Source organism: Lissotriton helveticus, chromosome 5_1 (genome assembly GCF_964261635.1).
Source record: "Lissotriton helveticus chromosome 5_1, aLisHel1.1, whole genome shotgun sequence".
Classification (NCBI taxonomy): Eukaryota; Metazoa; Chordata; class Amphibia; order Caudata; family Salamandridae; genus Lissotriton; species Lissotriton helveticus.
In genome coordinates, this window is record NC_136065.1 from 481,693,579 (window position 1) to 481,719,166 (window position 25,588).

The following is a 25,588-nucleotide window of genomic DNA, read 5'->3' on the forward strand; positions in this document are numbered from 1 at the left end:
TCCTAGAGTTTGGATACCTTCACCTACCTCCAGAATGCATGGACATCATCAAGGAGGCAAGGAAGCCAACTACCAGAGCATGCTATGCTGCAAAATGGAAGCGTTTTGTCATTTACTGTACAGCCAATGACATCAACCCGCTAGATGCATCTATCCCTAACATTATTTGCTATCTGTTACATCTTTACAAGTGCAATCTAGCGTACACTTCCATTCGGATACATCTATCCGCCATCGCAGCTTATCTTCAGAATAGGCAGCATCTCTCTGTCTTCAGGGTGCCTGCCATTAAGGCTTTCCTTGAAGGTCTGAAACGAGTCATTCCCCCAAGAACACCGCCAGCTCCGGTGTGGAACCTCAACGTGGTCCTCACCAGACTGATGGGACCACCCTTTGAGCCACTGCACTCATGTGAACTCCAGTTCCTAACGTGGAAAGTGGCTTTCCTCATTGCTATTACGTCACTGAGGCGCGTTAGTGAGCTACAAGCGCTCACAATCCAAGAGCCATTCATTCAGATTCATCCAAATAGGGTAGTGCTACGTACTAACCCCAAATTCCTTCCGAAGGTGGTGTCACAGTTTCATATCAACCAAACTATTGACTTACCGGCATTCTTCCAAAACCCGCAAACGGTAGCGGAAAGAATGCTCCATACGTTAGACGTACGGAGGGCGTTGATGTACTACATAGACAGGACACAACACTTTAGAAAAACGAAACAACTTTTTGTTGCCTTCTCACCACAGCACAAAGGCAACCCTATTTCCAAAGCAGGAATAGCCAGGTGGATTGTTAAGTGCATCCAAATCTGTTATCAAAAGGCCAAGCGCACTTTAACGATACCCCCAAGGGCGCACTCCACACGCAAATTGGGGGCATCCATGGCTTTCCTGGGGAACATTCCTTTAGAAGACATTTGCAGAGCGGCCACGTGGGTTACCCCACATACCTTTACAAAACACTACTGTGTTGATGTGCATTCCAAGCAGCAAGCTGCTGTAGGACAAGCTGTTCTCAAGACACTTTTTCAGGTTTCTGCAGCTGGCACAGGCAACCGCCGCTAATGGAGGGACTGCTATGTCTTCTATGCTAAGATATGAATTTAGCAGCCCACATGCCTCGAACTGAATATGCTACTTACCAGTATGCATCTGTTCTTGGCATGTAGGGCTGCTAACATTCATATCGCCCACCCTCCTCCCCGGTGCCTGTCGCAGCTGCAGATATACTATTGTATTCAATCATTAGCATGGACATCCTTTACACTTTTCACTCCATCTTCTGCCACAATGGCGAAAAACAATCTGGGGATGGAGCCGATGCCCATGCGCACTGTAGTCCAGGGGAGGAGCCACCTATCTCAGGATACTTCGAAGACTCTTCCAGGACAACAATGTGTGATCATCCGGACCCAACACTAGGCGGCGATCTAATGCTAAGATATGAATGTTAGCAGCCCTACATGCCAAGAACAGATGCATACTGGTAAGTAGCATATTCAATTCCGATCCCTAGCTTCTTCCAAAACCCCACTACAAGCGCAGAGAGGTCGCTCCACACCCTAGACGCAAGAAGGGCTGTGATGCACTACATTGAAAGAACGAAGGGCCACAGGAAGACGAAACAGTTCTTCGTGTCCTTCGCTAACAGTTACATGGGCAAACCAGTTACGAAAAACACCATAGCCCGATGGATCGCACAGACAATTCAGTTCTGCCACAAGCAAGCTGGCCAGGAGCTAACAGGAGGGGCACGAGCCCACTCCACCAGGAAGAAAGGAGCAACAATTGCCTTCCTGGCCAACACACCAATACAGGACATATGCCTGGCGGCAACATGGGCTTCAGTACACACTTTCACGAAGCACTACTGCGTGGATGTTCAGATGAACAAGGAAGCACAAGTGGGACAAAAAGTGCTTCAACATATTTTTAGCAACCAACGCTCATCTTCCACCCAACCGCCACAAAAGTGACGAAAACCGCTACAAAATCTATGCACAGCATAGTGAATCCAGAAAGATTCACGCTGCAAAACAAATAGTTTCTTACCTGTCGGTGTAGTTTTGCATCTAGAAGATCTTTCTGGATTCACTAGCGAACCCACCCGCCTCCGCCAGAAAGATGAGGCTGGAAAAGAGGGTGGAAAAACATGGAAAAGAAAACAAGTTGGAACAATTACAAAATACGTGGAAACACTAACGTTGAAAGAAAAAAAAAAACGATTAACATACATAGCCATGGATTCACTACAAAGACAAACAAGTAAAAGAGACAGAAAAAAGAATCCGAAGATGGCGCCCAAGAATGGTAGCTTCCGCCGGAAGCACGCCGACGTCACCGAAAGGAAACCAAATGGTGGGACGTCGACGCCTACCTGGGCTACGACAAAAAAAAAAAGAGAAAAAAGACTACGATTCCGGACCCAACCACCAGATTGCGGAATATGCACAGCATAGTGAATCCAGAAAGATCTTCAAGCTGCAAAACTACACCGACAGGTAAGAAACTATTCGTTGTCCATTATTGCATTCCCCAAACACCCTGACCCTCTTAAGCCCACTGTCCAGGATGCTATGTATTACCTACTCTAGAAATCAATCCTTACATGCACTTAAAGAACCATTTAGCATCCATAGCTGCTTACATGCAACACAGGGAACACTCTTCTCCATTGTATCCCTGTAATTTAATAATTGGTGGAGAGTCTCCTAAGGATCATCCTTCCCAAAGTTCCCCCTGCTCCGGTGTGCAACCTAAATGTGTTCCTTACCGGGCTAATGGGCAGTGGTGGCCGGCACAAAATGCAGGGGTGGGGTGTGTGTGGGAATTTGGTTTTTACTGACTCGCCTCCTTTGTCGCTTTGCCTCTCCGCCGCCTTCTTGCTGCATCCCTCCTAGCCAGGAACAGGAAGCATCCAGGCTCCCCAGACCAATCACAATGCAACATTGTGATTTGTCTGATAGCTGTGGTTCGGCATTCAGCCAGGGAATGGGAGCCTGTGCATGTTCTTCACCCTGGCTGTAATGCAGCCTCTATGAAGAACATGTAAAATGCTAATGACTGTTTGGCTGGCTCTAGACGGTTGGCCAAACAGTCATGTGCACTTAAAGTGTCCACCACTCCTCCCTCTGTTCCTCTGTGAGCAGATCAGCCCTGCAAAACTGCAGCAGCAGAAACCAATAAAATGATAACATCAAGTTTGAGGCATGTGAGCTGTAGGTCACATGCTATGCATACTCCTGCCATCTAGTGTTGGGTCCGTATGTTTGCAAGTTGTTTTTCTTCGAAGAAGTTTTCCAGTCACAATGTAGGTGACTCCTCCCTTCGGTGATAGTGCGCATGGGCATCGGCTCAATTGTTAGAACACCATCAGGGATGGATGTGTATTGCTGCCCTCTGGTTTAAAGCTGTTCTTTGGGGTTCCCCTCAGTGCGCAGTCCACTCTACCTGCGTCTATATTGTTTCAAAAGCGTATTCCACTTCTCCATGTATTGTATCTGTCGAGGAAAACATCTATTTTGATCGAAGATCTTGGAAAGGCCGTCCGGCCTAACGGCGTCGGTCCACTTTGCAGTCAATGGAACGGACTCCATTCAAATTCTGCCCTCGGTGCCACACCAAGTATACGTGCACTGATTTGTGCAACTTGTCCTTGTCTCCGGAGCACAACAAATAGGACTGTGACGCGGGCAAATAGTTTAGATCGAAGAAAACGCTACTTGATCTTCGGGCTCGACGTAGCGAGATGCAGAGTCAAAACATCAAATGCGCGCCGGACATCTTCGGCGAAGGACTCGAGCATGAATTCGACGCACAAGGGGGTCAAGGAAGAATAAGAGGAACGTGTCTCCATTCCAGAATCGAACTCTGATTTGGAAGAAGACTTGCCACAAGGTCAACGTTCCGTGAGTACTGAACGCCCCTTAACCCAAACTCAGCTAAAACAAAAGGCTTCGGTCCCACCCCCTCCTTCGGGCCATGGTCTGCACCGACAAGATGTTTCCGACGACCTGCCCTCTGGTTCGGCACCTCAACACGTCTCTAAGCCTTCCAACTCGGGATCGAGTCGGTCGAAGTCTGGCACTGAGACGAAAGCCGCTTGGAGCTGAAATCACTGACACCGAAACAAAGCCTCCTTTTGCACCGAAACCTTCAGCGCTGAAACATGATTCTACCCGGTACTGAAATCCCCAGTGCCGAAACCTAATACTGTTCCTCCAAAGCTGCAGAATCTGTTTTTTGACACCCTAACCCCCAAATCGGACCCAAAAGGAACTTTATATAAATCCAGATACAGGACTTGTTCTTGCTAAGTCACCTCAGAAAAGAAAAGCAAACCTGAATCGGAGGAAACACCTTTCTTTATTCCTTTCAAGATGAAGAATGTGGGTATTAACCCTTCCCCATCTCCTCTCTTACCATATTCCCCTACACCAACCTCTCCACCTTTACATCATATACTGATCACACCAACTAACTTTCCTCCTCCACCACCTGATGATGATTATAGAGGTGGGGGGACACAATATTTTACCAATAGACCCCTGGAAGGATTATCACACAGATTCACATACAGATAATCACCCAGATCTTTACTCTGCAATGCATCGCCCTCCTGACGACAATGTCCAATATCTAGAATTACTTGCTCGAACTGCAGATTATCATGGGGTAGAGTTACACAAGGAAGGTTTCCTATTTGAAACGCTCAGTACCACACAAAGGGCTAGTCACACTCTACCTATGCGACAACCTCTTTAAATATCCAGTGCGGGCTCGCGTTCTCACCCCCAGGATTGATAACAAAATATATATATCTGCTCCCTCAGATCCAGTCTTTATTAAAGGACAGTTACCACTAGACTCTTTGATGGTCTCTAATGCCCATAAACAAGCCAATTCACAGACTACAGGTGATGCTCCCCCAACCCCCCTCCAGAGAAGGCGTCCAAACTATTAGAAGCCTCTGGTAAACGAGTAGCCGCCCAAGCAGCAAATCACTGGTGCATTGCCAACACCCAGACCCTGCTAGCCAGAAATGATAGAGCACACTGGGACAAAATGTGGCAATTGCTACAACACCTCCCAGATGAGCACAAAGCAAACGCCCAGGATTTAGTCCAGGAAAGGAAGCTCATATCCAATTCCTCAATAAGATGCGCTTAAGATGTTGCAGACACCGCAGCTAGAGACATCAACACTAGTGTGTTACTAAGAAGACATGCATGGTTTAGGATTTATGGTTTCAAACCAGATGTACAACAGACTATTTTAAATACTACTTTTGACAAAGAACATCTCTTTGTGCCCGAAATTAAGTCATGTGAAAAAATGAAAAAAGACACACAGGTAACCAAGTCTATGGGAGCTCTGCAATCTCACTCCAATCGTGGCTCCTTTCTTCGCACCTTCTACTGTGGAGGGTCGAAAGTCATGTCTTCTGACAATTCTGCTACCTCTTACAAAGGCAACAGTCAATCTTCCTCTACAAGGGATTTCTTAAGAGGAGTATATATACAGGTAGCAGCAACAAAGGTAGAGGCAAGGGTTCTGCACTGCGTAATTCCCCCTCCCCAACAAGCAGTGACTTGTCTACACTTCCCCCGATCATTTAGCACCTATCGTAGGACATCTTCTAAAATTCCTCACCCATTTGTCATTTTATCACCACAGACAAATGGATGTTAGGAATTATCCAACGTGGTCATTGCCTGGCGCTTACCAACAATCCTCCAAACATACCACCATATTCTCATAAAATGTCACCAAAACATTTACATTTACATCTACTACAGTAAGAAATCTAGTCTCTCCTCTTCAATGGAGCCATAGAACCTGTGCCGATACAACATCAGGGGACCGGCGTGTACTCTCCTCACCAAAAAGGATGACTCCTTGAGACCTATTCTAGATCTGAGAACTGAACCTCTACATACTGTCAGAGCATTTCCACATGGTAACACTACAAGTGCTCCCACTTCTACAGAAGAGCGATTTGATGTCTACTCTAGACTTAAGACGCATATTTCCACATTCCAATTCATCCCGCTCATCGCAAATACCTCAATCATTATTACCAATTGAAAGTACTACCGTTTGGAGTCACCACGGCTCCCAGGGTATTTACCAATTGTCTGGAAGTAGTCGTGGCACATCTGATAAGACAGCAGATCCAGGTCTTCCCATACCTGGACGACTGGCTCATCAAAGCCAGTACTTACCAAATGTGTCTCCAATACACTCCAACTACTGTTCACTTACTTCACCAACTAGGGTTTCAGTGAATGTGTTAAAGTCTCCTCTACATACTTCCAACACACAAACTTAGGAGCCACGATAGACGCCCACAAAGCTCTAGCCTCTCCCAATACAGCCAGGATTCACAATATTCAGTCCCTTCTCACTGAATTTCAACCCAACCTAATATTGCAAGCAAGAGTCTTCACAAAACTGCTAGGCATGATGGCGTCTTGCATTATAATTGTTCCCCACGCAAGACTTGACATGTGTCCCCTTAAAGAATGCTTAGCAAATCAGTGGAACCAGTCGCAGGGTCAGTTATCCGATCTAGTGTTGGTGGATGGCCGCACCCATCGCTGCCTGCAGTGGTGGAACCCATAGAATTTGCCCAAACGGCGGCCCTATCTCGACCCTGCTTCACAAACCGTGCTAACAGCAGACACATCACTCACCGGTTGGGGCGCTCACCTACAGAGTCACACAAGTCAAGATTTATGGACTCTAAAGTACAGGAGCCTACATATCAATAACTTAGAGCTACTAGCAGTGTTACTAGCGCTCACTCGCCTTATAGGTAAAACGGTCTTAGACCGCACAGACAACATGGCAGCTATGTACTATATACAAAAACGGGGGGTGGCACTCTCTCCAAACTGTCAAGCCTAGCACAAGCAGTTTGGAAATGGCCATACATCACAAAATGTATCTCCTAGCAGAACACATTCCAGGAGTAAACAATCAAATTGCAGACCTTCTCAGCAGAGCAAGCAAATCCACAAGTGGGAGCTTCATCCCCAAATTCTTCTTCCCTACTTTCAAGAATAGGGATTTCCTCACATAGACCTGTTGGCCACAGCTCAAAATGCCCAAGCTTGGCCTATAGGTTCCCACACCACCTCTCCAAAGCTAATACCCTATGGGTGAACTGGTCAGGGATATATGCCTACGCGTTTCCGCCTCTTCCACTCATTCCGCTGGTAGTTTGGAAGTTTAGGCAAACCTCCTTCACACTGATTATCATAGCTCCCACGTCAGCTCTTGTTCACCACCCTGCTGGAGCTGTCAATAGTTCCACACCAACAGCTGCATCTGATCTCCAGTCTCCTGAGTCCGCGCCATGGGGAAATCAGGCATCCAAATGTCAAGAAACTCAACCTGGCGACGTGGCTCCTGAAGTCAGTTCGGTTAATTACAATTACCTCCAGTCTATATGAATATCCTAAAGGAGGATAGAAGACCAACTAGGGCATGTTATGCAGCAAAGTGGAAACATTTTGTTATATATTGTAACAATAACAACATCGAACCCCTTGATTTTTCAGTACAAAACATCATGTTATCTCTTACACTTACAACAATTTGGATTAGCTTATACATCTATTCGATTGCATTTAGCCGCAGTAGCTGCATACTTACAAAACAGACAACACTTACCTCTATTCAGAATACCAGTGATTAAAGCCTTTATGGAAGGACTGAAAAGAGTAATACCACCAAGAGCTCCACCTGCACTAGTGTGGCATTTGAACATAGTCCCTACAAGGCTAATGGGACCACCTTTTGAACCAATGCACAAGTATTAACTACAATTTCTCTCATGGAAGGTTGCTTTTCTTATTGCGATCACTTCCTTAAGGCGAGATGGTGAACTCCTGGCACTAACTATACAAGAGCCTTTCTTTCAAATTCACACAGACAAGGTGGTTCTTCGAACCAATCCCAACTTTCTTCCAAAAGTGGTTCCTGCTTTTCACATCAATCAGTTGTTACCTGTGTTCTTTCCTCAACCTGATTTTGTAGCAGAACGAGCTCTACAGATACTTTGTTAGAAGAGCTCTACTATATTATGTAGAAAGAATAAAAGATTTTCGTCAGCAGCTTTTTGTTGCTTTTTCTCCACCACACAATCCTATTTCTAAATCCGATATTGCAAGATGGAGTGTTAAATGTATCCAAACATGTTATACAAAAGCAAAAAGAACATTGCCAATACCCCCTAGAGCGCATTCTACCCGCAAAAGAGGGGCTACTGTGACCTTGGGGAATATTCCCTTAGCTGACAACTATAAGGCAGCAACATCGTCTACACCGCACACATTCACCAAACACTATTGTGTAGATGTGTTAACGAGGCAACAAGTTAATGTAGGCCAGGCAGCACTTAAAACACTTTTTCAAACAACTGCAACAGCTACAGGTTAGCCACCGCTTTGAGAGAATACTGCTGTATAGTCTATGCAACGCACGTAATCTACAGTTCACATTCTTTGAACGGAAAATGTTATTTACCCAGTAAGCATCTGTTCTTGGCATGTAGAGCTGTAGATTCACATGCGCCCACCCGCCTACCTGGGTACCTACACCTGTTGCAATTCTTCCTTATATTACATACATACACATGGTCATTGCTATTCTACCTGTACTAACTCCATTCTCCCCCTCTGTGGGAAAACAATCTAACAATGGAGTCAATGCCTATGCGCACTATCTCTGAAAGGAGGAGTCACCTACCTCGTGACTGCAAAGACTACTTCGAAGAACAAGCATTTGCAATGCAATAGGTCTCGCATTATGAAAGTTTGAGCTATTGGTCTTGTAAATGACAATTTTTTTATTTATGTGTTGATTTTGAAAATAGCTAAATTAATAGCTTTGTCATTTTCAATGCCAATAGTTATAACTTTCGCACATGTGACGACGATAGCATTTGCACTCACAAACTGCACTCTGAATCTGCACTCTGCACTCTGCACTCTGCACTCTGCACTCTGCACTCTGCACTCTGCACTCTGCACTCTGCACTCTGCACTCTGCACTCTGCACATGGTATGTTATGCTTACATACGTTCCATATATTATCCATGTATATGCCACATTTAGTTAAGAATATATGTTCTGTTTAGTTACATTACTTTGTTTGTATACCCTTTTATGCTGCTCTAAAGTTATTTCAATGGGTGAAATGCGGAGCCTGGGTAGCAGGAAGGAGAAGATAAGAGAGTGCATCAGGATGCTACTTCAAGGCACGTAGACAGGGTCGTAATACCCAATGATACTCGTAAAGGTAGCTACAAAAAATGGCGTTAGGTTGTGCACACACCCTGCAAAGATGCAATAGACGATAGTTATCAGTGAGGTTTGTTCCACCATGAAACGAAAGTTGGCTGCCGAGAGTAACAAGGCAGTGCTGGGAGGGGGGCTGCGCACCAACTGAAGTGCTCTGGTTGCACGGCCTGCGGCCGTGTGAAGTGATAAGCCTTTGAAGTATGGGAGTGTGGGAGGAGTGCTGCTACGGCCTGGGGGAAGCTGGCTGGGGAGGGGGAGGAGAAATGAATGTAAGGCTGTGGGGAACAGAGTTTATGGCCCAAAAGCGCGTGCCTGTGGCCACGTGAACTTCATGAAAAAAGCTGGTGGTTTCATGAGGATTTTGAGCACTTGAATTCTCGATCTCTCAATGCGCTTGCGCGCATTGTAGGTCACGAGACCTAAAAACAACTTGCAAACATCCAAACCCAGCACTAGATGGCAGGAGTATGCAAATCATGTGAATCTACAGCTCTACATGCCAGGAACAGATGCTTACTGTGGAAGTAACATTTTCCGTTATTTTATTTTTACTTTATTTCACTGCTGCAAAGCAGTTTGCAAACGCTCCTCCGCCTTAGCGGAGGAGATGCCACTTCGCCACCTCTTTAAAGTGCTTACACTCTTTCCCTTATATTTCTTGGGAAGTCGCTTTCCTCATAACATATTATTCAAGTCAATGAAAATAATTGTGGTTTGTTGTGTCTAAAATTGGAAAGCAAAACATGAGTTGCAGGTATTGTAACCCTCATGGGGTGCCCTGCGTCCTGAATTTTGATGACACAAACCACAAGTCTTTTCATCGATTTGAATAACCATGATGTTCGAGATGTAGTGCTGGATTTTAATACAAGGTCCAATATCAAGCTGAATCTGAAATATTCAATTTCTAAGCCTACAGTATAGATTTAGCCCTGAAAAAGTCTGTGGCAATAAGACCTGATGAAACGTGTGTTGGCTAGTACATAAGAGTTTAGGTTGGAATTCGAAATAAAGAAGACGGGTTCATGATAACTGGCTATTATACATTACTTGTGTTATTGAGTACTCTTAAGGCGGCACTTCTACTCCTGGACTTTGGTCTTCCTGAGGTTTGTGTGGGTGGCCCCTTCTCCATTCTGGAACACTGAATTAAAATGATATAAGAGCACTAAGGTGGGTGATTTGTGGGAAGGATTTGCCCATCAATTCCCTGCTACAACCTCTGTGAATTTCAAACCACATAAGGGTCAACCTATTTCTAAAGTTGGTATTGTGTGATGGATAGTCAAATGCATCCAGATCTATCACAAAGCCCAAACAAGCACTCCCTGTTTATTCTACACTCTAAAAGGCAGCAACTATCTGCTTCCATGGCTATGCCAGCTGATATATGTAAAGCAGTACTTGGTCAACCCTGCACAGTTTTACCAAGCAGTGCTTTGTAGGTATATTTTCCAGACCGCAAGCAATGGTTGGGCAAACTATTTCAGATATCTGCATCATCCACATGCTAGTCTCTGCTTGTACAGGTGTTCTGCTTTGAACTCTGTGCAGGACATGTGTTTATACAGCAACACATGCTACAAACGGAAAATGGTTCTTCTCTTTCAGGGGATCTGCGTAAATAATGAACTGAAAAGTCCCGCCCATGTGCGAAGTCCATGGAGCAGTACTTTCAGAAGCTCATATTTGCAATATCTTTGTCTTAAAAAAGGCCAGGAGGTACATGTGACAACAATGTTAAATTTGCAGCCTTAGGACAGTCTGTATTGCTAATTTCATTAATTAACTTTACAAGATGGAAGTAAAGGCATTCAGCAATTAAGTCACTGAAAATAAGTAGAAATTACCTTTTAAAACCTCTTTCTCAAACTTTTTACTTTCTTTTACAGTGAATGATGGGTAAGGATAGGGAAATGTAACTATAAATTTGCGGTCCAAAATCCCAAAATGTGCTGGATTTTTGCGGCAGGCATATTATGTGCCCATCATAAAAATGCTGCTCCAAATTACCTGAAAGTAAACTGTAAACATGGCCAAGACTTATTGAGATAGCAATTTGTTGTAGTGGGCTACTTCTACCCTTCTAGTAGCTCTGCTGTTTGCAAGTGCTTCTGATGATGGAACTGTGGAACCAGCACAAGTCTTTGCGTCACCTCAACATCCTATGATAATCATTAAATCACTTAAACTCTCTGTGCCTTGAAAAAACACTTGTATGACTCACCTTGTTTAATGTAGCTTGTGCTATATATAGGTACAAAAAACGTAATTGTTTATTATGTGTCCATGTCATCCCATTGCCTCAGTTACCCACCAGAATGCCTATATAAAGATCAATCAGTCAGGGAATTGTGATGCACGCTCCTCACCTGTGAGGGTCTCAAGGCGATGGATATAGCGGGGGAGGGAGTGTAGCTCCGAATCAGCCGAAGAGCCAGGTCTTGAGGCTCTTCCTGAAGGTGTGCAGAGTGGGGGAGAGTCTGATCTTGACCGGGAGCTCGTTCCTGGCCTTTGCCGCAACATAGGAGAAGGCTCTTCCACCTGCTCTGGTTCCGTGGATGCGCTGGGTTTCTGCTAGGGCGGAGTCAGCTGAGGTTTCTTTTGTGTACGTGGAAGGAGACTTTCGTTGAGGTACTTGGGTCCTGTGTTGTGGAGGGATTTGTAGGCGTGGGTGAGAAGCTTGAAAGTTACCCTCTTTTCGAACGGGAGCCAGTGGAGGTCTCACAGGTGTTGGGTGATGTGATCATGTCGTGGGATGCCGAGGACGCGTCTGGCCGCGGTGTTCTGGATGTTCTGGATTTTGCGTAGCAGGGATTTGTTGATTCCAGCGTAGAGGTCGGTTCCATAGTCCCGTCTGCTTGTTATAAGTGTGTGTGACAGTCTTTCTGGATTCGGGGAGGGATAAACAATAAGACCTGTCTGGCCAGTTTAATTTACTTTTTACGCCTATCCAATGTGAGGATAAACTGGTGTTTTTCAACAGTACAGCTTGACTGAGATAAAGGGCAGTGAAGGGGCCACAAGAGGTATGTACGGGGAGCCAGGCTGGCTTCAGAAGAATTTAACACCTGCTCCGCCTTACTTTTGCTGGCTTTGTGACAGCACAGAGCAGTTAAAGGAGGAGAAGCCTAATGTTCGAGGCATATGAGCTGAAGATCGTATACTTGTGCATAGATCGCCATCTGATGTTGGGCTTGGATGTTTGCACTTTGTTTTTGTCTTGGAAGAAATTTGTAGTCACAAGGTAGGTGACTCCTCCTTAGGACGATAGTCAATGCTCATGCGCACTATCTCCAGATTGTTTTTTCTGCCATCAGGTTCGTATGTGATTTGCTGCTCTCCGGGTCGGTGTAGTTTTCGAACCCCCTTCGACGTTCAATCTCTCTCCAGTCGACGGTATTATCTCGATCAAGTTTCCTTTCCGATGCGTATCTCCAAAATAAAATCCTCAACCTCGATCTTTGATGCGGCCCGTTGGGCCTATCCGCGCCGTCCACACGAGCAGCCAATGGAAAAGACTCCTTTAAAAAAAAAAAAAAAAAATGCCCCGGGTGTGGTGCTAAGTTCCCCCACACAGACTTACACAAGGTTTGTAACCACTGCCTCTCCCCAGAGCACAAAGACAAAAACTGCGAGGCCTGTTCATCTTTCAGGTCGAAGAAAGCCATCCGTGACCTTCTGACTCGACGTCACAAAATGTCTTTCGGAAACAGTTGGATTCCAGACCTCTTCGGAGCAGATCCCAATCTCCAGCTGGAACAACGAGCTGATGAAGAGGAGATCTCTGTCTCAGAAGCCGGCTACTCCGACGTCGAAGACCTGGCAGTCACCCCAGCTCAGCGCTCCGTGAGTGCCGAAACCCCTCTCCCAACCAAAACCAAACCTAAGGCTCTGGTAACACCTTCGCCCTCGGGCTCAGGTCGACACCAACAACACACTTCAGACAGCCCACCCGCGGGCCCGGTGATGAAACAAAAAGGAAAGCCTTCTGGCTCGGGATCGAGGCAACCCCATTCTGGTGCCGAAAAATCACCTTCGGGACCAAAGCCTAAAACCAAGGAGGTACCACGCCCTTCATCGGTGCCGAAGCCCTCTGCATCGAAACAAACAAAGGACAAAACATTCAGAGCCGAAAGTCGTTGAAGCCGAAAAAGTCTTCGGAGCCTAACAAAACTTAGGAACCGAAAAAATACTCTGAGCCACAAACTCCCATGCCGAAAGCTAAACAGCCCAAGACACCACAGAAAGCTTTAGAAACACGGGCCAAACAACCTTCTGACCCTAAATCTTCGGCACCAACAAAGGACATTGTACCCATACAGCAACTTCCAACAGATTTTTCGGATCTGAAACAAGACTCTCTACATTGACCCAGAGAATGGCAAAGTTGTTGCTAAGCCTCCTAAAAAGAGAAAATTGGACACTTCAGAAGACCCTGAAATACCCATGAAGCCAAAAGAGATGGGCACTAACACTACTCCACCTCTCTCCTTCTCCAGCTGATCCAAATCAGCTAATTTCTCCAGCACACTCCCCACAACATACACTTTCTCCTCCGCCACAGGATGATGACGATGACTATAGTGATGTGGGTGTGAATGGAGATCCAGATAAAGATTGACAGACACCATTCTACACAATCCAGATCCCTGGGATGATTACAGGATGGACCCTGACCCACACAATGACCCGGACCTGTATCCCTCTAGACCATCACCACCAGATGACAATATTGTGTTTGCGCAACTCATTAATAGAGCTGCTCGGTACCACAGAGTACAGTTACACACCGACCCTTTAGAGGAAGACTTTTTACTGGAAACATTTACAACCACACAATTTCACACACTCCCTGCCTATGTTAAAAGGCATGTTAAAACATGCACCAGAAGTTTTTAAAGACCCCGTCGGAGCCAGGGTTCTTAACACCAGGATTGACAAAAAATACAAGTCTGCTCCCAATGACCCAGTGTACATTAAGGGTCAGGTCCCTCTAGATTCACTTGTAGTGTCTAATGCACGCAAGAGAGCAAGCTCACAAAGCACAGGTGACACTCCCCCTCCTGATCAGGAATCCTAATGCATAGATGCATCAGGAAAATGCATTGCATCACAAGCTGCAAACCATTGGCGGATTGCCAATGCCCAAGCTTTGTTGGCCAGATATGACCGAGCTCACTATGATGAGCTTTAAAAGCTAATGCAACATCTTCCTGACCAATTTAAAGACAAAGCTTATGATCTTATACAAGAGGGAAAATTAATAACCAATACGTCCATTAAATGTGCACTTGATGCAGCCAATACTGCCCCTCGTTCTAGCAGCATTTTTTTGCGCAGGTACTCTTGGCTCAGAATCGCCTGATTCAAACAGGAAGTGCAGTCTGCTATTCTTAATCAGCCCTTTGACCAAGAGCATCTTTTTTGGGCCCACAGTAGATACAGCTTTAGAAAAGACAAAAAAGATAGACTGCCATGGCCGTAGGGGCCTTGCAAACCCCTAGAGGTTAATTTTGTCGCTCTTTATACAGGGCTGGCTCAAAAACCTTAGGGTTGGAGCATCCTTCTTCCTACAAGAGCCCCAATCAAAACCATTCCTCCAGAGAATACTTTCGGGGAGGGTACAGAGGCATCAATGGTAAGGGAAGAGGTCACGGTAACAATACCCGCACCTCCCCTACTACCAGTGACTTCCCTTCACTTCCCCCAGATCATCCCACTCGTGTTGGGGGACGACCCTCACAGTTTCTACCTGTCTGGAATTCTATCACAACAGACAAGTGGGTAAGACAAATTATCCAGTATGGTTATTGCCTGGAACTCCGCATCTGACTCTTCAAAAACAAGAGGTTCTCTCTCTATTACAAAAACATGCAATAGAACCAGTCCCCTTGCCTCATCAAGGCACCGGGGTTTACTCCATCTGCTTTCTAATCCCAAAAAGTGACTGCTCGATCAGGCCAATACCAGACCTCAGACCGTTAAACCTCTACATTCAGTCAGACCACTTCCACATGGTTACTCTCCCAACAGGTGCTCCCACTGCTTCAACAAGGCGACTTTCTCTCCACTCCAGATCTAAAGGCCTCCTACTTTCATATTACCTTTCACCCACCTCACAGGAAATATCTCCGGTTCGTGGTGGACGGTGAACATAATTAATTCAAAGTCTTTCTGTCCAGAGTGACTTCAGCACCCAGTCTTCCCCAAGTGCCTCGCAACAGTGGCAGCTGACTTACGAAGACAACACATTCACACATTCCTTTATCTAGACAAAGAAGCTAGGCGTCCTACCACCAGAGCATGTTACGCTGCAAAGTGGAAACGATTTGTAATTTACTGTACAAATAACAAAATCAATCCACTAGATGCTTCTATTCAAAACATTATCTGTTATCTCCTACACCAATGTAACCTAGCATATGCATCCATAAGACTACATCTCGCTGCAATAGCAGCTTATCTCCAAAACAGACAACACTTGTCTTTGTTTAAAGTACCCACTATTAAAGCATTTAAGGAAGGACTTAAAAGAATATTTCTACCTAGAGCTCAACCCTCTCCAGTATGGAATTTAAATATTGTTCTTACTAGACTCATGGGCCCCCCTTTTGAACCTCTGCACAAATGCAAACTACAGTTCCTCACTTGGAAAGTAGCCTTCCTAGTCTCTATCACATCTCAGAAGAGTTAGTGAACTCCAGGCATTAACCCTATAAGAACCATTTTTACAATCCTTCATAACAAAGTGGTTCTTAGGCCTAACCCAATTTTTTTTACCTAAAGTCGTTTCTGCCTTCAATCTTAACTAGTCTGTTGAACACCCAGTTGTTTTCTCAGAACCAGACTCGGTGGCAGAACAGGCTCTTCACACGTTGCACATTAAAAGAGCATTACTTTACTACATTGAAAGGACAAAATCCTTTAGGAAAACTAAACCACTCTTTGTGGCTTTCTCCCCACCTCATAAGGGCAATCCCATTTCCAAAGCGGGTATTGCAAGGTGGATTGTTTTTTTTTTTTTTTATTAAACATTTTAAGATAATATGCTTCCATTAAGCACAATAAAAATGGTTCTTTTCTGACCCCTTCGAATGTCCGAAGGATGAATTTTTAATTACCGGTCCAGTTTCACCCCGACAGAGGAGAAAGGATACTATGTATTGCCAGATCCGCACCTTCAGACACTTCTATAGGGTTTCAGAACCTCAGACTTGAAAAGGAAAGCGGCCCTTATATTCTCACTTACCAGTGAGAGGACTTTTTCAGACTAGTCCCCTGGACCATGTCTGCTGCATATTATTTTAATCATAGGACCCAGAAAAAACAAAAATCTGCTTAACAATTAGAGGAACATAAACCATAGACTAGAATATTTAAAACCCAGTATCTCATAATATATGTCCAGCTCCTGTCTCAGCCCACTTATCCCAGATTTCCTAAAATTTGATCTTTTTTGCAAAGTTGCCTGCTTGATCCAGACGTGCTATCCTCTGAATGGAATAAATCCATTCATTCTCTGTAGGAGGGCATGCTACTATCCATGTAATACATAGTTCCCTGTGAGCTAAAGAATCAGGGTAAAAAAGAGCTTTATGCTTCTCTGTTAGTATGAACCCCCCCCCCCCAACCCCCACTAGGAGGTATCTCAAAAATTACTGATTTAGAGGTTAACTTTATTTCCATCCACATAACTTCCGATATGGTCTTACCTACTTTAGGTGGATTGTTAAATGCATCCAAATATGCTATCTTAAAGCCAAATGCACACTACCTGTCAAACCCCCGCCCCCCCTAGCTCATGCCACACGCAAACTAGGGGCTCCTATGGCATTCTTAGGGAACATTCCCCTAGATGATATCTGCAAAGCAGCCACTTGGTCTACACCACACACCTTCACTAAACACTGCTGTGTAGATGTGCAAGAAAAACAACAAGCTTGTGAGGGCCAGGCTGTATTAAGAACACTTTTTCAAACTACTGCAAAAGATACAGGTAGCCACCGCTGAGAAGGTAACTGATGTATAGTCTATGCACAAGTATACGATCTACAGCCCATATGCCTCGAACGGAAAATGCTACTTACCAGTATGCATCTGTTCTGAGCTGTAGATTCGTATACGCCCACCCGCCTTCTCGGATACCTCTATCTGTTCCAGTACTGTCTTACTTGGATACCTGACACGTGGACATCTTTTCTATTTCTTACTAACTCCATCATAACCCTCCATGGCAAAACAATCTGGAGATTGAGTTGATGCCCATGCGCACTATCGTCCTAAGGAGGAGTCGCCTACCTCGTAACTACAAAGACTTCTTCTAAGACAAAAACAAAGTTCAAACATTCAAGCCCAACACCAGATGGCGATCTATGCACAAGTATACAAATCTACAGCTCTACATGCCAAGAACAGACGTATACTGGTAAGTATCATTTTCCTTTCTTCTGTTAAAATGTACAATTTCCTTCGTTTTGTACGGATTTTTGTAAATATTCATGAACTTTTACAAAAGTGTGACTTAGCAATTCTTTTGCATATCTCACAATCACACTATCCTGGGGTGCTGTATAAGCTGCAGACCTGAGCTCTAGTGTCGTATCATGCTCTGCGGGAGGCAGTTTACCCAGTCCTTTTTTTAAGGCTCTTTAAATTGGGTATTTTCACACAAAATAAATTCCAAAGTGGTTCACTCCACATCATTTAGGCCAAAGAGTGTTTTCTCATATTTTCCTGGCAATAAAATATATATCTGTTTTTGCAAAATGCCATCCTTTTTTACGAAATACAGAGAATGTGGTAGAAAAAAAATGGCACAAACTGACTCACAGGATCAACTTACTTTGAGAGAGAGAGACAATTTGCCTACATGGTCAAGTTCCTCCCTAAAGTAGTGCCTGGTTTTTATGTCAGACTATTTAATTGCCTACTTTTTTTTCAGAACACCACATCTGCAGATCGATTGCTCCATACTCTCAATGTTAGGAGGGTGTTAACATTTTATCTGGATGAGACTAAGCCTTTGAGCAAGTCTAAACAGCTATTTGTAAACTATGCACCTTTACGTACCAAGTTTACCTCTTCTGAGCAGTCTTTATCTAGATGATTTGGTTCCTGCATAATCCTGTTACCAGAAAGCCAACAAAGCCCTAACTGGGAGACCTAAAGTAAGAGGTAATGTAGCTACTCCTGCATTACTTGGAGGCATTCCAATCTCTGAGATCTGCAAAGTTGCAGTTTAAAGATCTGTTCATACCTTTACAATACACTATTGCCTTAATTCGGATGCGAGAGCAGATGGTCATGTCGGGGATGTGTCTCTAAGAAATGTACTTGCTTAAATATAACGCCACATTTATCTTTCCCCCTCGTGGGATTATTAGGGGATGAGATAGCTAATCTATTCAGTGCGTCTGATTATCAGTGGAGATCCCCTGAGAGAAGGAATTGTTTATCTGTAATCCTAGTTCTCGCTCAAAGGAAGCACCATTGAAATCATAAGCATCCCTCTCTCCACCAGAGAGAAAAGACAACGTATGATAAAACTCTATCCTGTTATTGCATTAAAAAAACTAGTTAAACTGCCGCAGGCCTTAGGGGCATGATGAAACACTGGAGGCCAGGGAGCCTGTAAAGGCACAGTATTCTGTTCTCATTGTTTTAAGTGCTGCAGCCTTTACAGTTGCATTGTCCTATCCTTCCTTATCATTCACTTTAAAAGAAAGTAAAACGAGCTAGTGAAGGACGTTTTAAAAGGTAATATTTGCTTATTTTTAGTGACTTTTAAAGGTTGAAGTATTGCTTGAAGTTGACAGCCTCCTCAACGTCAGCTTAGCCCTTGAAGGCGAGCAAGTAGGGGATGTAAATCTTTCGGCCGTTTATGACCTCAAGTATAGCGGATACATAGTTTCTCACCGGATCTTCTTCTCGCATGTCTCTTCTGCTAGGAAATAGTTTTCTTCGGCGAATGTGATTTTCTCTATCTCAGAGTACGTTTGGAGGGGGTCCTGCAGTGATTACATGTTTTTGTGTCATGTAAATTTAGCAAACCGAGGATACAGATCCTGTGCAGGCCTTTTTGTGCCATTTTCAGCCACATTCTGGGCATTTTGCTAAAAGGGATGACACTTAGCAAAAAAAATAGATATATTTCCTGTTGGGAAAATATCAGAAAATACACTTCACCCTAAAGGATGTTGAGTGAACCAATTTTGAAATGATTTTTTGTGAGAATATCTAATTTAAAAAGCAGAGCTCTGTTCCAGTGTTCAATCAGCCGAAGCAGTGGAAAATTACGGGCTAAACTGCCACCTGCATGGCATGAAAGGACAATGGCTGTCAGAGAGCCTTAAAAGGAACAGCATTCTATTCTTATTGTTTTCAGTGCTGCAGCCTACACAGTTACATTGCTGTATCCTTCTCGATCATTCACTTAAAAAGGTTAAGAGTTTAAGGATGTTTCAAAAGGTCGCTTTTACTTATTTGTAGTAAGTTTTAGAGGCTGACGGCCTTTACTTTCTTTTAAAGTAAATAAATGGAATTGGCAGTATAGCCTACATTAAGGCTGCAAATTTGCATTTTTTGTTACATGTACCTCTCTGCCTTTCCGAAATAAAGCAAAGATACTGTAAAATGTGACAAAGACCTACCCAGGGATCGCCGCACATAGGCGGGACTTTTCAGTGCTTATGATTTCAATGGATATTCCCCTGAGAGAGAATTATGATTCACTTGCACTTCTAGTCTTCAGAAGTGCGCATCTCTGTTTGCAGATCGTCTTTACTGATGAATTCCCCTTTCACACTGCACATGTGCACCATACTACGTTCAATCGTCACTCCATTATACTCTCACGTGCTGTCTGATAAATATAACATGGAGTCTGTGCCCGTGCACATTGCCAATTAACGGTGGAGTTGCAATGCATCATTTGACTGAAGAATTTCTTCGAAGAAAAACAACTTGCAAGGGTTCAGTTCTAACATTAGATGGCAGGAGTATACAGTGCGTGTGAATCTACAGCATTAAACACTACAAACAGATTCTTACAGGGTAAGTAATAGTTTCCTTTATTTTTGCCCTACGAGAGTGTATGCAATGCTGTGGTCTTTGTGTACTTCACTCCCCCTTCCTGCTCAGTAATGCTCTCTTGTCTGTCTGCTTATCTCCTCCGCACTGCTCTAGTTTCTTTATGATTAAGCACTCCCAAGTTCATGTGTTTATAGGCGGTTTCCTATGTGTGCTTCTCTATTGCCTACTGCACCATGTTGCGCTCTCGTTTTGTGTGCCTCTCTCCTCCCACCCTCCCACTTTGCGCTCTGTGTTGCTCTCTTGCCCATGAGGTATAGTGGTTGTTTTACTTTTGGGCTTCTTAGCCTGATGCCCTGTGTGCAGCTGTTACCCTCACCTTGTTCCTCAGCCCCTCCACGCACCCACAGTCCTTTTGTTTAATGTAAAATACTAATCCGCCATTTAACACTATATTGTAGCTCAAAATGTATCTTTGCATCTATTTTTGACACAAGTGTATTTCACCCTGTATAAAAATGTAAAGCAATCAAAGCTCTGCAAACAGACGCTCTCATTCTGTTGAGGTATGACGGATCCCTTTCTGGGTCTCCCTTCGATTTTCAGAAAATGTATCTAAAAACGTGCAAGTGTTTAAAGAAGTCCTAAATAAGGTGGGAGGAGGGGTGTATGCTGGTCCTTAGGCATTAATGCTGAAGACAACTTTTCAGACCTGACAGCTCGTAGCCACTTAGATGATTTGACTGCAAAACAAAGTTCTTGGCTTCAGTTAAATGGCCTGAATAATGAAGCTCAGCAGCATAACATGAATCTTCCTTTCTCGGGTAATACTTAGTTTGGATCTCATGCAAAAGGCGAGCTGCACATATGAAGTCTGAGATTGAGATGCAGATAGCAGTGAATGTGGTGAAAATTGAATAGAAGAAAACCGTGGTACAAATCCTTCCACAGGCCTTATTCTTCCAGAATATTAAATCGCTTCAGTGGCGCCAGCAACAAAATGAGCAGCAAAGACAACCTTACTATCAGCTGAAGTATAGAAATTGTGTCCTTCAACCGTCAGCGACTGCCTGGAATCGCCAGCAAAACTCCCCAATTCCCTTAGCTACATTAGTTACTTTAGTGCAGGAAAGCATCTAGCACCATCTGCAGAATTTAGGAAAATACCATGAGACTGATGGGCGCTGAATTCTGTGCAAGTCGATTGATCACGGAGGATCAAACCTCCTCTGCATTCCTCTGAAAATTTCCTTCCGAAATCAGTAATAATTTCTTACAAGAAGTCAGCACATTATGGGAAAACATGCAGTAAAGGAGGTCTCTTATCACAAAAAGAAATAGGAATCTGTTCTCGTTACTTTGCTTCGAAAGAAAGGATCCTGGTAAGAGTTCAGAACCATTCCCTTTCTTCAAAACCTCTATCTTTCAAATCTGTTTTCGTAGTAGCTATAACTTCACCTCTCCTACTCCGTGAGATTCAGGCCCTGTGCAGCCATGAACCTTAAATTGTGTTCCATAAGAACACAGCGGGGATGAAAACCGTTCTCTCCCAAAGTGGTGTCAGACTTTCAAAGTTAATCAGACTATTTCATTAGAAGCTTTTTTTCCTAAATGAATCCTCTCCAGCGGAGAAATGATCTCTTAGTACTTTGGTTGTAAAGTGTTTCTAATTCTGCGTAGTCAAAACTAAAGATTGTAGATAGTCTGAACTTTTGTTCCTGATTTAAGGGCCTACTAAAACGGAATTGGCCACTATAAAACATTTTCTTTCCAGATGGATAATAGCCCATTTTTACTATGTTACCAAATAGCAAAGAAAACGTTTTCTGGCTGACATAAAGCTCACTCTCCTGGGAGCAAAGATTTTTATAATGGGTCGTCTGGGAAATGTCCTTATTTCAGAAACATGTTAAACTTCCACGTGATGATCTGTGCACACATTTACATGGCAGTATTGTCTTGAATCTGACTCTAGGGCTGACGCCCAGGTAAGTCCGGGATCCTCTGGGTACCTGTTAGTGTAGATTACATGAGTTTTCGCTCAATCTTCAGCTTTATTATGTACAATGAGCCTGCTGTTCTATTCGCTATTAAGGACTTTATTACGATACCGTGGAAGAGACAAATGTTTATATCATCCTAGTTCAACTACAGGAAAATGCTCCCTCACAAAGTATTTATCCCTTCTGCCCAGAAAAATGAAAGTGCTATATTTTTTGACGTTATAACCAAGATCCTATCATATCTAAAATTAAACTCCTCAAACTGTCACTGACGGGGCATGAGGGAGTGAGATTTCTTAAATGGACAGTTTTGGTTTTCCTGTCTGTTTTTTTCCCCTCCTTTTTTCTGCAGCCTTTCTGCTCGCAACGCCCTATTTCCACCTTTCTTTTAAATTCTGTTATGGTGCAATAACGTTTATTTAAATCTTAATTTTGGCTTTTCTGCTAAATACTTTGTACCACTGTATGTTTCTTTTTTTATGAGGAGACTTTCTTGGGTTATTACTCAAGCAATAATAAGGTAAAGGGATTTTCTGGAATTCCCACACCATACACAAGTGTTAGATTGGGAGGGCTGACAAGGGCCTTCATTTTCAGTAGAATTAACCCACAGTACAGGGATGTGGTCTATTCAATCATGCAGAAGCTGTGAAGGATGAGCATAATGCCTACTGTAAAAAAAAAAAAATGCATGGCCCACTCAATGTTGTTCAATTTAAGTTTAACGGGTGGAGCAGGCGTCTTTTGAGTGATGTTGCTTGCATACTGAATAGCAGTCAGGTCGGAAGCAACATAAAGCTAAAGGGTTCATAGAAGTCCTACATAGCATGAGATAAGCTTGTGCATTATTAGTTTCAAGGAACATTATTCAAATGCAGAAGTCTCCTTTGTTGGCTGCAACACATAACAGATGTAGGACTGAGCAAGAAGGGTAACATGCATATGCTGTGTGCTCATTTAAGTACTTGCGCATGGTGGATATTATTATTATGTAAATGGTATGCCCCTGCAACATGTGAGCACAATATTGTTTTCCAGGCAGGGAAGAATGTATGCATCTCAACTATGTGGTCTAGTGCCATACGTCTTCAGCTGGGGTGGCGAAGCTACACAGTTTGTGTAGTGCAGGTGTTGCCACTGGGCACAATTGAGTGGAATTAAGAAGTATACTGACATCTCCAGAATGTTTTGGATTTTCTTTTTTTTTTTTTTTTTTTAGCGATGTTGTTTTCAACAGCTTTCTCATACTACTGTCCGATGAGCCCTGCACTGCAACAGTTTTACTGTGTACAGTAAAGAAAAGGGACATTGCGAGAATGCTAGGGCTGTTTGGACTGTTTATATAAAAATGTTTGTTTTAGAATTACATTGATTTTTATGAGCAGAACACATAGTATGACAATACAGCGCATCTGTGCCTACAACCGAAGGGGCCGGCTGCGTGTAAAATTAAAGTGAGAGAAAACAGCACTAGTGAGCCAAAAGATGTAGCAACTCAAACACAGAAATGTTTGTGTTTTAAAGGGAAATTAAAATGTGTGTAGTATTCTAGTTTAATTATACCATCAATTGTCTACCAGATTATCATCCTGCTAAAATTAGTAATGGGACGTCCTTGTACCAGTATGGTTCATAACTGAAAAGCTCTCTTCGCAAAGGAGTTGGAGAACTTTTTTTTATAGAGATTTGCTTGAAAATATTGCAACTAAAAATTGAGGTTTTTCTTGTGAAAATAAACTTACTTTCTCACATGCATGTCTATGGATTCTATGGTAAAAACTGGGCAAAAGACGGCTTTCACGTGTGGAGATGATTACAGGCAATGGTTCAAATCTGCAGCACAACAACTTCTGAAGTATCGGAGCTCTCCTTCATTCTTTAAATGTTCTTTGTCACAATTAATTTCTTATATGTTAAATCTAGTTTAACTGTTCTGGTTTTGTTTGTCAAAAATGTAGTTAAAAGCTATAATTACTAATATGGATGCTCCTAAGTTGTTGTGACTTGCTAAGTACTGTGTTTCCGCTATTGGTAGTGCCACAGTCTATTGTGAATCAAGATCTGAATTTATTTAGCATTTGAGAAATTCAGAAGTGTGAAGTTTGATATAGTACAATTCCGAACAGTCGCCTCCTTGCTCTTACATCCGCTACTAAGCTTTGCTCACTAACTAATTTCTGCTTCTTTACATGTGTCTTTGTCTTTCTAAAACGTGTAACCCTTCTATCATCAGTATAGTTACGTTCATGTGGATTTTCAGATATTCGTGTATTAGATATCTAATTCAAGGTTTGCCCGTTAGTAAAGCTGCCATGTTTGTGGAGATGTCTGTCTTATTTCTGTCTACTTTGTCCTGCTTGCTCTTTATCTCTGCTTAATCTATCTAACCCTCTAACATGGCTGCTGTTTTCTTTCCTTCCCCCTGTCTTGTAGAGAGGTCTGAAGAATGTGTTTGATGAGGCTATCCTAGCTGCCCTCGAGCCTCCGGAAACTCAGCCAAAACGGAAATGCTGTATATTCTAAAAAATGTTTTCCCTCTCCTCTTCATGCTGCTTCCTCTGGCCTCTTGCTGTAGAAATTCAGTTTAGAGATAAAACAACAAATAAAATATTCGTATTGTAAAACCTCTCCGTCTTTCCTTAAAATGTGACTAATTCGTTACTAACGGTCTGCTTGAAAGCAGGTGACATTTTGTTGATACCTGACGTGAAACCAACAAGGATATCTGCTCTTTTGTATATTTTTGGACTATTGTCTCTTGAAGTTGGATGTTTACTCTCCTGGCACACCAGTGAAACATCCTGAAATATCACACCAGAAAACTTGAAGGAATCGCCGTAATTCGTGCTACTGAAGCTTTTTGTCAAATGTGCAAAACGAACAAATGGCTGTTTTAATTAGCCAATATTGTAATGTAATGCAAAGGAATTTCTTGATCACTGCAGATGGTTATAGTGTGGCTGGAACCTATGTTGATGTTGTTTTACCTGCCTATGTTTTGGCAGGTAGGGAAGGCTGCCATTGTTATGGTGTGCCAATGTGTACCAGAACTTGCTTAATGGATTAAACTTTAGTGTTGTGTACTGTTGTGCAACTATTGTATGCCTTATTTGTTGACCTCTATAGTGGTACTTCATGAAAAGTTCTCAGGGTAACCCGTGGTGCTGTCTCAGTGTGGATTTTAAGTCCAGATTGAGTGATTAACTGTCAAATTGTCCAGTTCATGAGTATTTTTATATGTGA

General features: G+C 43.3%; 1 protein-coding gene across 3 annotated transcripts in view; it reads left to right on the forward strand.

Moving 5' to 3' along the window:
- The window catches only part of CDC42 (cell division cycle 42), a 131,683-nt gene that overhangs the window by 104,201 nt on the left and 1,894 nt on the right, over positions 1-25,588 (forward strand). The window contains exon 6 of one of the 3 annotated variants that reach the window (XM_078642803.1): positions 24,779-24,969. The exons of the other annotated variants lie outside the window; for them this stretch is intronic. Coding sequence (XP_078498929.1) covers positions 24,779-24,868 — 90 coding nt within the window. The 3' untranslated portion in view covers positions 24,869-24,969. Of the gene's footprint in view, positions 1-24,778; positions 24,970-25,588 lie in introns of those variants that run through there. 3 annotated transcript variants of the gene reach the window in all.